General features: G+C 38.7%; 2 protein-coding genes across 3 annotated transcripts; one reads left to right on the plus strand and one right to left on the minus strand.

Annotated features, from left to right (window-relative positions):
- Window positions 1–10: 10 nt before the first annotated feature.
- GEMIN2 (gem nuclear organelle associated protein 2) lies at window positions 11–8,785 on the plus strand. 2 transcript variants are annotated; one of them, XM_060758934.2, is made up of 10 exons: window positions 12–263; window positions 2,764–2,848; window positions 3,148–3,237; window positions 4,174–4,233; window positions 4,744–4,857; window positions 5,462–5,506; window positions 6,195–6,263; window positions 6,767–6,877; window positions 7,477–7,535; window positions 8,471–8,785. In XM_060758934.2, the coding sequence occupies exons 1-10, from the start codon at window positions 142–144 to the stop codon at window positions 8,508–8,510; spliced, it is 795 nt and encodes a 264-aa protein (XP_060614917.2). In that variant the 5' UTR covers window positions 12–141; the 3' UTR covers window positions 8,511–8,785. The 2 variants fall into 2 exon arrangements, with proteins under 2 accessions (XP_060614925.2, XP_060614917.2); XM_060758942.2 differs by lacking the exon at window positions 4,174–4,233 and having other exon boundaries at window positions 11–263.
- A 275-nt stretch (window positions 8,786–9,060) lies between these two features.
- Window positions 9,061–16,262, minus strand: TRAPPC6B (trafficking protein particle complex subunit 6B). The gene is made up of 6 exons (XM_060758963.2): window positions 16,007–16,262; window positions 13,560–13,627; window positions 12,643–12,760; window positions 11,291–11,374; window positions 10,792–10,885; window positions 9,061–9,325 (listed from the first exon to the last, which is right to left on the minus strand). The coding sequence occupies exons 1-6, from the start codon at window positions 16,100–16,102 to the stop codon at window positions 9,294–9,296; spliced, it is 492 nt and encodes a 163-aa protein (XP_060614946.1). The 5' UTR covers window positions 16,103–16,262; the 3' UTR covers window positions 9,061–9,293.

Below are 16,262 nucleotides of genomic sequence, written 5' to 3' on the forward strand. Positions count from 1 at the left end.
TGGCTGTGTGCGCATGCGCATTCGGTTTGCCTGACGGCGGAGTGTGTAGGATAAGCCCCAGACTCCAGAGCGGCCTGAGGGAGGAAGAGCTTTGGCAGCAGCAACAATAATAACAAGGGAGACTGTGCTTCAGGGGCTGCCATGGAGTCTGGGGTGGAGGAACTGATGCCTCGGCTCCTTCCAGTGGGGGACTGCGATCTCACGGAGGATTTCGACCCCACAGTGCCCCCCAGGACGCCCCAGGAGTACTTAAAGCGGGTCCAGTAAGTGGGGCGCCTAGGCCGCCGAGACAGTTAGACATGGGCAAACTTGGGCCTTCCAGGTGTTTTGGACTTCAACTCCCACCATTCCTAACAGCCTCAGGCCCTTTCCTTAAGCGGCTGAGGGGGGAAAGGAAAGGACCTGAGGCTGTTAGGAATGGTGGGAGTTGAAGTCCAAAACACCTGGAAGGCCCAAGTTTGCCCATGCCTACTTATAGCAGTTTGACATGGCTTTAACTCCCATGACTCCATGCTGTAGATTTGTAGTTTGATTAGGCACCAGAGCTTCCTGTTGGAAGACGGCTAAATAGCTCGCAGAACTACAAATCCCAGAATTCTTGCGCACTTTCAGCATTGGTTGCTTGTGACCAGGTTACATGAAAAACAGCACCTGCTAAATTGCTCTCTTTCCCCCAAAGAAGTCATTACCCATTTTTAATTTGGCAACTCTTATCATTGCTGTAAAAGTCAACAAGTCAACTGCGATTTAAGGCAACCCTGTGAATGAGAGATCTCCAAAGGGACAGCTACACAGCATAATTGAAACAGTTTGATACCAGCCCCAATGGTGCAGTGGGTTAGAGCACTGAGCTGCTGAACTTGTTGACCAAAAGGTTGCAGGTTCAAATCCGGGGAGTGGCGTGAGCACCTGCTGTTAGCCCCAGCTTCTGCCAACCTAGCAGTTTGAAAACATGCAAAATGTGAGTAGATCAATAGGTACTGCTCTGGTGGGAAGGTAACGGCTCCTTGCAGTCATGCCAGCCACATGGCCTGTGAGGTGTTTACGGACAACGCCGGCTATTTGGCTTAGAAATGGATATGAGCACCACACCCCAGAGTCAGACACAACTGGATTTAATGTCAGGGAAAAACCTTTACCTATCTTTACTTGATACTGCTTTAAATGTCATGACAATGTTATGGAACCCATGGGAGTTGTAGTTTGGTCTTTAGCAGATAAGGCTAAATACCTTGTGAAGGTGCAGTTTCCATGATTCCATAGCATGAAGCCAACATAATTCTGGTGGTATCAAACTGCATTGATTCTGCAGTGCAGATGCTCCCCAAGCCACCCTGTTATCGGCAGCTCTGCTTAGGTCTTGCAGATTCAAGTTCATGGCTTCTTTAATTGAGTCTGTCCATCTGTCCTAATTAAATATGCATTATTCACCTTCAGACTTTCCTTTCATCTCTTGATATGTCAACAATTCAATGTCAGTTCTTAAGATGGCTAATGGGACTTCAGCTAGAGCAGTGGTTCTCATCCTGTTAAGTCTTCTGGTGTTTTGGCCTACAACTCCCAGAAATCCCAGCTGGTTTATCAGCTGTTAGGATATCTGGAGTTGAAGGCCAAAGCATCTGGGGACCCACAGATTGAGGACCACTGAGATAGAGGGAATAATGAATAGTTGAGTTTCGTTCTGTCAGCATCTGTCAATTTCAAGGAATTTCCTGATTTTGCTCTCCTAATAATCTGTAGTGTGCTTCTTTTTAGGATGGATATGTACATGTGCTCTTCCCTTATGAACCAATTGGCTAGAAACAAAAATGAAAAAAACAGTCAAGAAGACACATGGCTCCTTAAAAACAAAAGTGTTACATTTCACATAATCTTTTGTGAAGAAGAGCAACCCATTTCATTGGATGCATCTGTAATCCACAAAAGTTTATGCCAAATAAATTGTGTTAATAATAATTAAGGTGTCATGGCACTTTGTTATTTTGCTTTGTGTTATATATTTTTCCCCACATCACTATCTTGCGCATGGCTGTAGTTGATGGATCTTAGAGTTCTAACAGAAAGCAAAATACATCCTTCATGCTTGACATCTTCCTGTCCTGAAAACTTTACCTCACCAAGCAGTATGCAAAGTTGTAATTAAAACCAATGAAAAATGAAGGTTTAAATAAATAAATACATATTCATTCTGAAAGTGGGAAGAAGGAAACGTATTCACCAGTTTTGTCTCTTTGATTTGGGAATTTAACATCTTGTTTTGTTTTCAAGGATAGAAGAATGTTAAGAGCTAGAATTTAAAGAATAGGTTGACCTGAACATCTAAAAATCAGACCTTTGAAAGTACTTACCAATGCAATGAGCTGGCATACAATTTTTAAGAGATGACACTTTTCTTACTATGGAAAGAACTATGAGGAAAGTAGCACTTGATTGATTTCTTATCAGTCTTTTTTAAAAACCTATGAAGTCAGAGAGTGTATGTTGGAATGGTTCTGAAGATATTCAGTGATATATTATTTATTTCTCATGGTCCATTACGTGTTTCGATTAAAAATGTCATTTTTCCAAAGTGTTTTCACTACTGTATCTTCTCTGTGATACCTAGCAAAAAAAATTGTGGGAAAAGAGTAGTCAAGATTCTGATGATATTCATGAGTAGTTATAGTAGGTGACAGTAGAGGGATTCCTGTATAATACATATGCTATACTTCTCTTGAAATTACTAAGTATTTCAAATTTCAGACATCTGTTCTTCTTTTGTAGAATTGAAGCTGCAAATTGTCCTGATGTTGTTGTGGCCCAAATAGATCCCAAGAAGTTGAAAAAGAAACAGACTGTAAATATTTCAGTAAGTTGTTTTTAAAAGAAAAGAATTAATAAGCTTCTCAATGGAGCTACTTCATTAGTGAGAAGCTTCTGAATGTGCTTATAGTCATTTTTAACATCAGACAGTTTCAGGGTGTGTTCACCTGACCCCATCTGTTTAGTTTCTAAAATACTTTTGAAGGACTGTACGTATACTTTGCACAATTCAAATGGAATGAGTCTAGATTTGCAGAATCAAGTCTGAAAATGCAATGACATTGCTTAATCTTAAAATTGCACACCACCGAATTCTTACAATATCAATAGCTTTTGTTTTCTCAGCTTTCAGGGTGCCAGCCTGCCCCAGTAGGTTACTCTCCAACACTGAAATGGCAGCAGCAACAAGTGGCCCACTTTTCAACCATTCGTCAGGTAAATAATGAATGTGCATAAAACATTAATTATATTGTATGACAGAGGTGGGGAAAAATATGGTTTGCAGCTAATATTTGCTTTTTATGGGCCCTTAAGATTCCCAACCTTTCTAGATCTTCATATTCCCCCCCCATTTTACCCCCCCCCCCCCAAAAAAAGCTCTAAATGCCTTCAAACTACCTATAATGTCCCCCTGATGTCTCCAAACTAGGGGGGATGACAAAAAACCCAACCCATCAGGAGATACAAACCAGATGTTATTTCTTAGTTGTATTTCCATCCAGTTTTCAGCAACAAATGCAACGGAGCATTTTCCTCTTCCATTTAAGTACACATTTATCTTATCTTTCTAGGTTTTTTATTTATAAGTCAATATCTAATGAAGATGGAGTGATGCCCTCTGCAGTTTAGGGAATAATCTAGATCCTGACATGTTGGAAAAAAATTGGCAGTCACCTATGTCAGAGAAGTACTGCTTTGGAGCACTGCTTCTTAAACTATGGACCCCAACCCCAAATGAGATCCCTTAGCTCAATGTTGGGGTCCTGAAAAATATGGCGCAAAGGTTTAGTTTTATAGTCAAGAATATTGTCAATTCCTTTTTTTAATAAGGTGTCATCCATTTAAAGAAGCTTTTGTTGACCATGAGTTGAAGTCAATTAATTGATTAAATCTGCATAAATTTAGAACAGTAATTCTAAGATGGGAAGACGTAATATCGGTTTTTACACTTGTGACGAATAATTCCTTATGTGAGACCAGAGAGAAATTTCTTACAAGATGGCACTTGCCATCTTCAGGTACATGCTAAGCATAATTTCAAACATCTGATGCCTCATAAATAATGTGCCCTTATTAGTTGATCACAAAGTGTTTTATCTAATTAATTATACCAAGAAAAATTGATACAGGGTTTTCATTTAAATCTTCCAGAATGTGAACAAACATAGGGATCATTGGAAGGCACAGCAACTGGATAGTAATGTAGCCATTGTGAGTAGAATTTAACATTTTCACTGTAGTTGTCAAAGCACTTCCTCTATTTATTGTCAAATGTAATTGTTTATGAATAATTTCTGTTTTTATTTTGTTATTGAGTTACATAATGATGCCTAGTGATGCTGCAATAACAGTTATACACTTCAAATACATAATTTCAAGTAGAAAAATGACAACTTTTGAGGGAAAGATGGACAATTTTTTCTATCCGTGTACAAAACATACATTCTTATTATTATTATTATTATTATTATTATTAATTTACTTTTATCCCGCTTTTCTCTCACAAATGAGACTCAAAGTGGCGTACAAAAAATAAAAAGACAACTACATAATACAAAAAAAAATCAACCACCTACCCAACATATAAATAATAAATCCATGCATTACATAAAACACAAGTTACATAAATATAATAAGCAACAAAATAATTGCACATCATTCTCATTAAAAAAAATTGTTTCATTGTATAAGAAAAATAAAATACATCTTTATATTCTTCAGCCCAGATCTGAGGATGAAGAAGCCTGGAAAAAGTTTTGTCTGGGTGAAAAATTATATTTTGAAAAAGCAGTTCAAGTATCCAGTGATGACAATGAAGGAATTGATTATGTGCAGGTGAATGTTCAACTGAACCAATGTTGCATATCATGACCCAGAGTTTTATCAGTGGCATGAATGGCATTTTAAATTCTCCCTTTCATGTAATATAAAATATTGTGTGTTCATTTTTATGCCATTATAGTGTTGTCTTCTGTATGTCTACCCAAAAGCAACTCCCCTTGAATTCATTGGACTTGCTCCCAGGTATGCATATAAGATTGCAGCTTAATAGTACTACAGTTTATAGAACAAAATGATCAAATCCCAGTCCATTGTTGACACAGAAGTCAGTAATATTGCAGCATTTGCATGTAATCTTTGTCTGGCAAAATAAGTACAAAACCTTATCAGCCCCTTCTTCAGACAGACCAGACTCGTTGTATAGCAAAGTGTTTCTCAATGTTGCCTCATACTTCAGAAATAATTTATTGTAGACATGGAACTTCTTTTTGGCACATAGAACTGATTCTTTAGCACCTGATCAAATATAATCATGTGAACACATTTAGAAGTGTTATGATTTTTTTAAATGACATTGTAGTCCTCATGTCTAAAGCTAATTTTGTTTTTCTACAAATATATTTAAATCATACAAAAAGCTCTATTTCTTTTCTTTCAGATTGGCTTTCCTCCTTTGCTGAGCATTGTTAGTAGAATGAATCAGGTAGCACTATTTCTTTCACTCTGTGAATAATTTTGAGATGCTGTTAGTTATGCAAATGACAGTACCCATCTTTTCTCTTCCAACTCATGTGTTAAATTTTAAAGTGTATTCTGTTATAGTTATTGTCAGTGCATCAGCTGTTTTAGCTGGATAGTTGTGAGTCAAGAATTGATAAACCGCATTGTACTGAATCTCAAATGTATTTTTGTAAAATATTTAAAAACCTGATTAAAAATAATTTGATTGATGACAAACTCCTTTTAGCTGCTCTGTTTAGATATTCGACTATTATAATTTATCTTTTCAAAATAATCAATAAGTTTTTTTTTACTTTAATGTTACTGAAAATTGCAGTGTACTCTGCTCCCAAAGCACTTGTCATTTGTTTGTAAGCTTGCAAGAATATTTGTCACTTGCAAGTAAATTCTCCAATTTGTTAAAACTTGTTGAACAAAATGAAATACCAGCATTATGGAATTATTAATTATAAAGTCATATTTACATTGCCAAGATGGCTGTAAACATACACTCAACCAACTGATACTATATTTTTGGTCATCTGATTGCTGTATCATCCATTGTGTTTGCCTGAAATATAAATTGACTGGATGATTCTGGCAGAGGTATATAGGGTAAAAACTTCAATCATCAAGAATATTTTCATAACTGATTTTCTTTCTCTTCAAAGGCAACAGTAACTTCTGTGTTGGAATACCTGACAAACTGGCTTGGAAAGAAGGCATTTACTCCGGAGCTGGTAACTTGCATTCTTATTTTTAAATTTTTGGCTGAAGTTACATTTAAACCTATACCTGTTCCAACTTACATACAAACCCAACTTAAGAACAAACCTATAGAATCCCTCTTGTTCATAACCTGGGGACTGCCTTTGATCCTTAATACAAATACTCGTGGTTTCTACCTACAGTATATCAAAAAGTTCTACTTATTACATACTATAAAAATAAGTCATATTGAGTCATTACAACTGTGATAGGTAAGGAGCTTCTGCATGTACAATACGAAAGCTTTTGCACCAGGTTCTGTCATGATTTGTTAGATGTCTGAATTGGGCTTGATTGGGGCCCTAAGTAAGTTCCAGCAGTTTTGTGATGTCTGGTTTTCTATACTTGGGTGCAGCTGTTGACTTTATATCCCAACATTGTTTGATTTTTTAAAATGACAACAGCCATATTCTCACTTAAGTGGGATAAAATAGTACGTTCAATTCTCGCTGCAGCTTTCTTTACATTTCTCCAGGGCAGATGGCTTTATGCTTTGCTGGCCTGTCTTGAAAAACCATTGTTACCAGAAGCTCACTCTCTGATCCGGCAATTGGCCAGACAGTGCTCTGAAGTGAGAGCCTTGGAGGTAAGTGAAATCAGCTCATAACTGCAGGAAGGAAATGGAGGAAGATGTCATTTATGAATTAGCTAGTCATAAAAAAATCATTTTGTTTCATTGATAGGTTTGTGAATGATAATTCAAAGCATGACCAAGCACAGTAATTTGAGATGTTGGATATTATATGTGTTGAAGTTACATCCTAGAGTTTTGATATTAATATTATTTTACTGACAGTACTTAATGGAGTAGTGAATGTCTAAAATTGAAGTAGCTGGGTTGTTGTAAGTTTTCCAGGCCTTATGGCCATGTTCCAGAAGTATTCTCTCCTGACGTTTCACCCAAATCTATGGCAGGCATCTTCAGAGGTTGTGAGATCTGCTGGAAACTAGGAAAATGGGGTTTATATATCTGTGGAATGTCCAGGGTGTACATTCAAGTAGCTTATTTCTTTCAAAATTCTATCAAGGAATGTTTCCAAGTTGTTTAAATTTTCTTCAGTGTTCAGTACTTTTAGAGGATTGATATATTTGCAAAACATGTATCAAACCATTGATACTAATCATATTTGCTGTAATGTATTGAAATATTCTTTATTCCCCCCCCCCCCCCCAATTCTGTTTCAGGAGAATAAGAACGATGAAAAAGTGTCTGCCTTAAATTTGATCATTTGTATAGTTGGCAGGTATGGCAAATAAGATGAACTATAAAAATAAACTTGAGTCTTACCCTCAGTGACTTGTTGTGGACTTTCACTTCTGAAGTCCTAAAAAAGTTTTTCAGTGAGCATATTAGCATCAGCCTCGTCACCTAGTTGGTTCTAGATTAAATGCATGCAATGCAGTGGCAGAAGCAGACTAGTGGAGAGCTTGGAGGAGAGCCCTGCAAATCAGAAGAAGCACATTCTGTGACTAGAATTTTGCCTCCTATCTATTTTTCAGAGATCCCTTCCTTTACCTTCACTACCCCTTCAGCTGCAGCCTAACTCATACAACAGGGACTTCTGACATTCTGTGTAACATTTTAGGAGATTAAATCAACATGGATTATGAGTGGAATTCATTCATATTAACCAATAGTCCAAAATAGTGTGGAAGACTATATATTATATATTGACTGAAAAATTACTTACGCAACTACTGTATCCCGCATATAACTTGTAGCATGCCTGCTCCTATGGGTTTTTTTTTCTGATCACTTATTGTTTCCCAACAGAAACATTTGGGATGTTCTATTAGCTATCATAGAGCCTGATCTCTTTTGAAGGACAAGAAAGATGGATTCCACAATGGAATTAATTAACTATATTCCAGCAACTCTCAGAGTATTCCTTTCAACTTGATTTAATGTCCCATGTCAGATCCCAGATCAGGCAGCAGCAGTTTGGGACCTTTCTGTTGTTTACCTGATAACCATTTGTGTAGTATCTACTCAGACTTTATAGTTACACACTGAATGGGCTGGCACAATAGGTTGCTTTCTTGAAAAGGTTGTTAAGAAATTTAGCTCTGACCCTTATTTAGGATGTCAGTGTTCTATGGGTGTCCTAAACTCATTAAGTCTTGTGTTAGACTTTTCCTTAATATACACAATTAAATAGTTTTCCTAACCATCTTACAGATATTTTGACCAGCATGACCTGGCTGATGAGGCAACCTGAAAAATCTGGAGAGAGAACACACAAGCACAAGATGTTATGGTTGATATCAGCTAACTTCTTTGGATCTCCAGTGCAAAGAATGGCAGACACGTCCAACCTTGCAGCATGAGTTCACTGGCTAAAGTGGGTTAGAAGATCTGTGAACATTTTAGAGCAAGAGTGTTACTTCAAACTCAGCTTAGAAGAGTTCAGCAGCAGAGTGCCTACATAGTTCATTACGGATATAAAGAACACGGTATTTTATCTCATTAAAATGCAGGATTGTATCAAACTAATCCGCATGCTGTATAAGAATTTTTATGTTTTCTAAATAAAGTTTTCAAAAAAAATTCAGTTGTGTATTTGATGGGACTGCTGTATTTGTGTCTTACAGTAAACACAACACAACATAAGTCTTTCTCAGACTGCAATTAAAAAAACTTTTGTGAGATAAAACTAGCGTATTTCTTTGAATGGTTAAAATGTCACCTCAGTTGACAATCTTGGATGAATTTGTACTTTGAACAGATTCTTCATGGCTGGATCAAAATACTGCACATTTAACCAGATATTAGAATTCAACATTTAATTAAGGTTTCCATTACATATTTACAATGTAAAATACATTTTGGAGACACAAAAATGAAACATAACTTTTTTTAAAAGATGTGAAAAGTGGCCATTGGTCTGACGTTTACTTGCAGTTTTACAGAACATTTGACAGCTGCATGTAGCTATAATTATAAATAAAATATACAGTTGATTTTATCATTTTACAAATGAAGAAGCAGATTCTGTACAGGTCTATATCTTCTGTATCATCACCTGAAATTTGCCTGCAAAAAAAGAAAAAAGTTCAAGTATATCTACCTTTCACAACAGAAGCAATTACCCATCTATCTCAAGTATGGGGAACTTTGTGGAGACCCTCCACAGAAAGCATTAGGCCCAAAAATGCAAACAAACAAAAATACCTTGGCTGTCACCACCACCACTTTCATGAACTGGGATTTTGACAGATCTGTTTTTTATGTAAAGCACAGTTACAAGCTGATCCTATACGTTTCTACTAAAAGACAAATGCTTATCTGAAATCAGCAGGCATTTTATTGAAAGTTTTGGACCCTCAAAGATCCAAATACATAAGGCTTAGTACTACAGAGGTGGGGGGAACACTGAGTGGTTCAGTTTGACATCTTTCATAACATGTACAAAAAGCTGTGAAATCTAGAGCAAGATTGAGTCCTATTATGTTTGGCACTTCACTAGGAAGGACTTAACAAGAGCTTGGAAAGTTTCTGGAATCCCCCAGAATCTCCAACCTAGGCAAAGAAAAACTTTTCCAAATTGAGATTAAATGTAACCTAGAGTCCTGGGTCGCTGGTAGATTCCAACTGTTGCCCAAAATTATTTTTTTCCAAACTCTGTGCACCAATTCCAATTATGGCCCCAATTTGATAGCCATTAAAATTATTCTTAATGCAGAATTTCCACTGATTTGGCTCCATCTATCCAGCTGGAACTAACTGGATTTAGCCCAGACCCCTGGTTTTGCTTTAGATCAGTGGTTCCTAACTTTTTTGGAGTTGTGACCCCATTTTATAGAGGCAAAGTGACCAGCGACCCCAATACATTAAAAATTAGAGCTGTTGGCACTGCTACAGTGACGACTATTGTGCCTGGACCTTACAGTACTGCTCAGTTTGTGATTGACTGCTCCTGGCTGGCTGCTCAACTGGTCAAAGGAGGGAAATAATGCAATGTGCTGAGTATCAGATTTCTAGAAGCGGGATCTTTTGATTCATGTCAATATACAATTTATTATATTTTGGAGAATTTGCTGGTATCAAAGAGAAAACATTGTCACCCACAAGAAACAAGGCTAGGCATTTAGTGTACATGCATCACTAAGAATCAATCACAAGCTGAGCATCGCCCACATTCCATAGAGTCAATCACTGTGCATGAACCCGGACATCACAACAAGCTAACCTGACGAACGAAAGATCGTTAAACATTTATGCAGACAAATCTATGCAGGACGCGATGACGTGACTTTTTGTTTTCCCTTTAAAAAAAATCATAGCTCACCACTGCATGGCAACTTCACAGAAAACTCTTGAGTTGGGAACCACTGCTTTGGATACACATTTCTCAATCCTTGTAATGATTATGATGTATTGCTCATTTGTTACCTAATTTTATATTTTATGCATGTCACAGTGTCTGAACAACTGCTTGATCTAGTGGAAGAGATGGTTAATACAAACGCCTCACATTTACTAACAAGAAGTGCACTTACATGCTGGCATTGTCGAAACTTCAGCTGTAACAATACTCTTTATCCCCAGGTTTGATAAAGCACCTCTAATTAATCCACAAGTAAATGCCAAATACTAAAGAAAAAATGAGACAAAATTATTTCTTCCATGCCAGGGAAGTTCAGCATAAATGTACAGGAACTAAGCAAACAAGAGGAAGAACTATAATGGAAATGCTACCAAGCCCAGATTCATGACAGCAGGGCAGGAATCTCCGGGAGAGCACCTTTTTCTTTAGCTTTTATGGCCTTCAGGGTGGAGGGTGCTTTCCCCATTATTCTCATCAGGAAGTCAGCTGTGCCAGCTCTTGTGCAAGCATAGTTTCCTCTGTCCCCACCCCACAAGTGTTTGGAGGGGTAGAGAACTGCAATTTCATTCCCTTTCCATAGACATACACAAAACAAACTATGTAGGGCTTACATTCCAACACACAGAAGAACCCACAACTGGAGCTACTATGATGAACATCAGAATACATACCTTAGGAGCATGTTCCAGATACTGTTTCCCAGCTGACATTTGAGTCAGGAGACGGAATTTGTTATCCTGAAGTACATAAATGCCCTGCAAAAGTGGATAACAATGTTTTCCATATTAAACTTCTTTTATTGCATGTGTAGCCTGCCTTTGCCTTGGCTGTTCATGCAAGATCTGTTAGTATGACAATTTAGCTAGGAACCATGCATGTAAGTATACACTATATTAGATGTTCGTAGCCTTGGCTCCACAGAATCTGGAGGGCATCGATTCATAGCAATGATTCCCTCTGTCCCAATTTTAATTCTTTTCCTGTTTCTCTTGTCCTCATTGATTTTTTTCCCTGAAGGAAAAAATGTTGATCTTTTTAAAGGTTCATTGTAATTTGGTTTCCTTCCAGACTGGGGTCCATTAAGGAGAAATAAGGGACATAAATTAAGAAGAGGGGGCCTATATGAAGGAAATCAATTTCCAATATATATAGTGCAATAAACTATATGCAAAGTTTGCGTGTGTGTTTTTGAGGGGAGGCATTTCAGAGGCTTTACCATATTCTGTAACCACAAGAAGGCAAAGAACCACTTTTGACTCAATTGTCAAGTACAGCTCTGTGGATATAACTGTACTCATGTCAATCAGCTACTTGGAAGGGAGGGCTGGGGTTAGTGCATGTGTATCCACACACACTTACCTCTCTCCCTACACAGCTGATTTATTGCACACTAAAGTTTTCTTTATTCGGCTTCAACAAACCATTCTATATTAGGAGAGCGAGAAAACCTTCCCTCTACCCACTTTCTCATCAGCATGCATATTTGTATACATCTTTATCATATCTCTCGCCACAACACACTTTTTTCTAAGCTAAAAAAACACAAAAATTATCATCTTGTTCAAGAGGTCTCTTTCAGTCCCTGGATCATTTTGACTGTACCTTTCTGCATTCAGTTAAAACTGTTGGAATTTGAACTGAATACAAAAAATGCTAACTTGATTATTCTAATAACTATATATTTCAGTAAAATCCCAGCTATTTTAATTGGACATATTTGTCTCTGATGCTCAATAAAAGTGCTCCCTCTCTCTCTCTCTCTCTCTCTCTCTCTGTGTGTGTGTGTGTGTGTGTGTGTGTGTGTGTGTATCCCCTCTAAGGATGCCTGCCATACATGTGGGCAAAACATCAGGAGAGAATGCTTATGGAACATGGCCATACAGACCAGAAAACTCCTAGCAATCCAATACATACATACATACACACACACACACACACACACTTTCTGATGCGATATTAATACTGACTGATACACAGAATGGATAATCCCTCTTTAGATTCTGTATTCTTAAAATAGAAATACCTGATGGTTGGTTCTGAGATTATCAATTTGCTTTTTAAATACTGTCGTCCAAAAATCTTTGCAGATAAACTTCATTATATCTAATTCATCTTTGAATCTGGCAGTATCTTTGGTAAACCTAAGAGAAAGCAATCCAAAATAGAAGCAACATGTTGTCCCATGAGTGAAAAAACAGCAGTCACTAAAATAACAAAATACATACAGAAACAATCCCTAAATAGAAAAGGGTGGACAAATTGTAATCCTCCCAGTATTGTAGGACTGCAGTTCCAATCAGGCCTCGCAAGTCTGTTAAGGAATGGTGGGAGTCATTTTAATCTAGAAAGTGACAATCTGACCACTTTGCTGAACAGGAAAGAAAGATGAAATGCCAACACATTATCTTGGCTGGCAGTGAGAAGTCTAGTCTACAAACATCACTTTTATAAATAAACGTATCAGACTAAAACACCCCTAGCAGCCTTCAAGTTGAACCAATCAATTTTAATTCTGTTTTTATCACACTGTTATTTGTTTTAACATTTGTATTGCTCTTTTTAAACTGTTTGGTGGGGATAGATGTTAGCAGCAGTAAAAGAAAATAGCACTGATGCCCCACAGATGCAAACCAGCTGAGTAATATAAAGTATAGCATATTGCAGAAGACAAATATATAGTACCTTCACACTCCCTTATTCAAGACAGTACCCTTTGATTTCACAAAACCCTACAAACTTTAGCAGCCATTTTTTCTAACCCTTAATCGACCACTTCTATAGATGCAGAACATCATTATAAACAATTTCTCTTACAGAATTACTCAGTCTTTATTGAAAATAATTTTTTTTCTGAATTAGCATGCTACTTCTAGAAGGATAGGTGGAAACCTACTGGAAAGTCTGTAGAGAATATCTTAAGAATGTATGGATTTTACTCACCTTTCTATTAAACCTTGTCCGACTCTAAATCCCATGTTTTCCAGTTTAGTGATGCATTTCCCATTTTCCTAAAAGGTAAAAAAAAAGATGATCTTGTGATAAGTGCAAATGTGTATATACACACATAGACCATATACACACATAATTTAAATTATTTTAAAAGTTTTTAGCACTTCTCCTTCACTTCCTTGATTTTACAGTAGTTCAATATGACACCTGAAATGGGCAGAAGAATTCTGTGCTGTAAGAACTCATGACAATGCAAAAAGAAGCTTCTAAATTAATAAAGCAGCAGCTAATCTAGGCAACTTTTTTTTTAATTACCCCCTCCCCAGAACAGTTTACTACTATTGCTTTACTTATTGTAATTGTTCAGTCAAGAGGATAGTCAAGGGGTGGTGATGGCTGATGGAGCTCTGGCGTGGGCTGGTCCGTGAGGTCACGAAGAGTCTGAAGCGACTGAACAAATAAACAACAACAACAATTATTTATTTATTTATTTCCTGCTTTTCTCTCTAATAGGACCCAAAGTTGCTCACAACATACTACAATACAAATCAAAGCACATTTAACATAAAATACAAGACAAAAATCACACAAAACTTAATAACATAATATTAATAACATAACATAATAATGGGTTGTTGTAGGTTTTTCCGGGCTATATGGCCATGTCCTGGAGGCAATTATTCTCCTGACGTTTCGCCTGCATCTATGGCAAGCATCCTCAGAGGTAGTGAGGTCTGTTGGAAGTAGGAAACATGAGTTTATATATCTGTGGAATGACCAGGGTGAGACAAAGGACCCCTGTCTGCTGGGGCTAGCTGTGAATGTTTCAGCTGATCACCTTGATTTGCATTCAATGGCCTGGAAGCGCTACGTTCAGCAAAGGACAAGAGGGATCCTCTTACCTCTGCAGGAGTCTACCGTGTACCATGCAGCTGTGGACAAGTCTACATAGGGACCACCAAACGCAGCATTGCCCAAACACGAATCAAGGAACATGAAAGGCACTGCAGACTACTTCAACCAGAGAAGTCAGCCATAGCAGAGCACCTGATGAAACAACCTGGACACAGCATATTATTTGAGAACACAGAAATGCTGGACCACTCTCACAACCACCATGTCAGACTACACAGAGAAGCATGTGGACAATTTCAACAGAAAGGAGGAAACCATGAAGATGAACAAAATCTGCCTACAAGTATTAAAAAACTCAAAAATTACAACAGCAAAACAACAGAGGGGAAACAAACAGGCACATAAAATCACTCTCAACAAGAGATTCCCCCCAGGCGCTTCCAGGCCACTGAATGCAAATCAAGGTGATCAGCTGAAACATTCACAGCTAGCCCCAGCAGATAGGGGTCCTTTGTCTCACCCTGGTCATTCCACAGATATATAAACCCATGTTTCCTACTTCCAACAGACCTCACTACCTCTGAGGATGCTTGCTATAGATGCAGGCGAAACGTCAGGAGAAAAATTGCCTCCAGAACACGGCCATACAGCCCGGAAAAACCTACAACAACCCAGTGATCCCGGCCATGAAAGCCTTCGACAATACATAACATAATAATATTAAGGGAGCACACATTTGAGAAACTGCAAATAACAAGGACTGAGAAGTAAGCTGTGAAGGGTGGAAACATTATAGTTTGCAAATAAAAATAAGGATCAAGAATTATAAGCTATTAAAGGGGCATACATCAGGGAAACTGCAAATAATAATAAGAAAAATTATCAAGAATTATAAGTTCCTTCCCTGGTGGTGGAAGCTCCTTCCTTGGGAACTTTTAAACAGAGGCTGGATGTCCATCTGTGAGGGATGCTTTGATTGGATGACCCATGTCATGGCAGGGGGTTGGATTAGATGACCCATGTGGTCTCTTCCAACTCTATGATTTTAAGGGAGCATACATTGGGGAAACTGCAAATAAGAAGGATGAAGGATGTGTATAAGGTACCTGTCATGCTCTATGGCAGGCCTGGGCAAACTTTGGCCCTCCGGGTGTTTTGGACTTCAACTCCCACAATTCAATTCAAAGTCCAAAACACCCGGAGGGCCAAAGTTTGCCCAGGCCTGCTTTATGGAATTTGGGACTTCTGGAATTTGGGAAGTCCCCAAAGGCTCCTTTGGCATCATCTCTGTTTTGATATTAAGGCCTCCTCCCCCCCCCCCCCCCTCCGGCAATGGGGAAATTTGACAGACAGAGAAGATGTATCTATACTGCAGAAGTAATGCAGTCTGACACCACTATACTGGCCATGGGTCAGTGCTATGGGATCACAGGATCTGTATCTGAGTGAGGCGAGGCCTAGGATTCTTTGGGAGTGGAGGGAGGCCTAAAGACACCTATATCTGGATTGTAGCCTTGAGCCAAGGCAGTGAAAGCGGTGTAGCCAGGCCGAAGGGAGATGGGTCTCATGCGGGACTGACTCACCCCGTCTCCCTGCTCGGCGGCGCGGTAGAGGCCCGCCACCATCTCGTTGTGGAGCAGCAGGAAGAGGGCCTCGTCCGCCATCTCCGCCTTGTTCATGCCGGGCCTCCCTGGGAGACGCAAGGCCCGCTCCTCCGCCGCGACGCTTCCTCCCCGCCTTCCTTCTCCTCCTCCAAGCCCAGCGCCTCCCGAAGGCCCGGCAGGAGGAGGAGGAGCTGCTAAGCAGGCCTGGGCCAACTTGGGCCCTCCCTCCAAGGGT

The sequence above is a fragment of the Anolis sagrei genome, chromosome 1 (assembly GCF_037176765.1).
Source record: "Anolis sagrei isolate rAnoSag1 chromosome 1, rAnoSag1.mat, whole genome shotgun sequence".
In the NCBI taxonomy this organism is placed as follows: Eukaryota; Metazoa; Chordata; class Lepidosauria; order Squamata; family Dactyloidae; genus Anolis; species Anolis sagrei.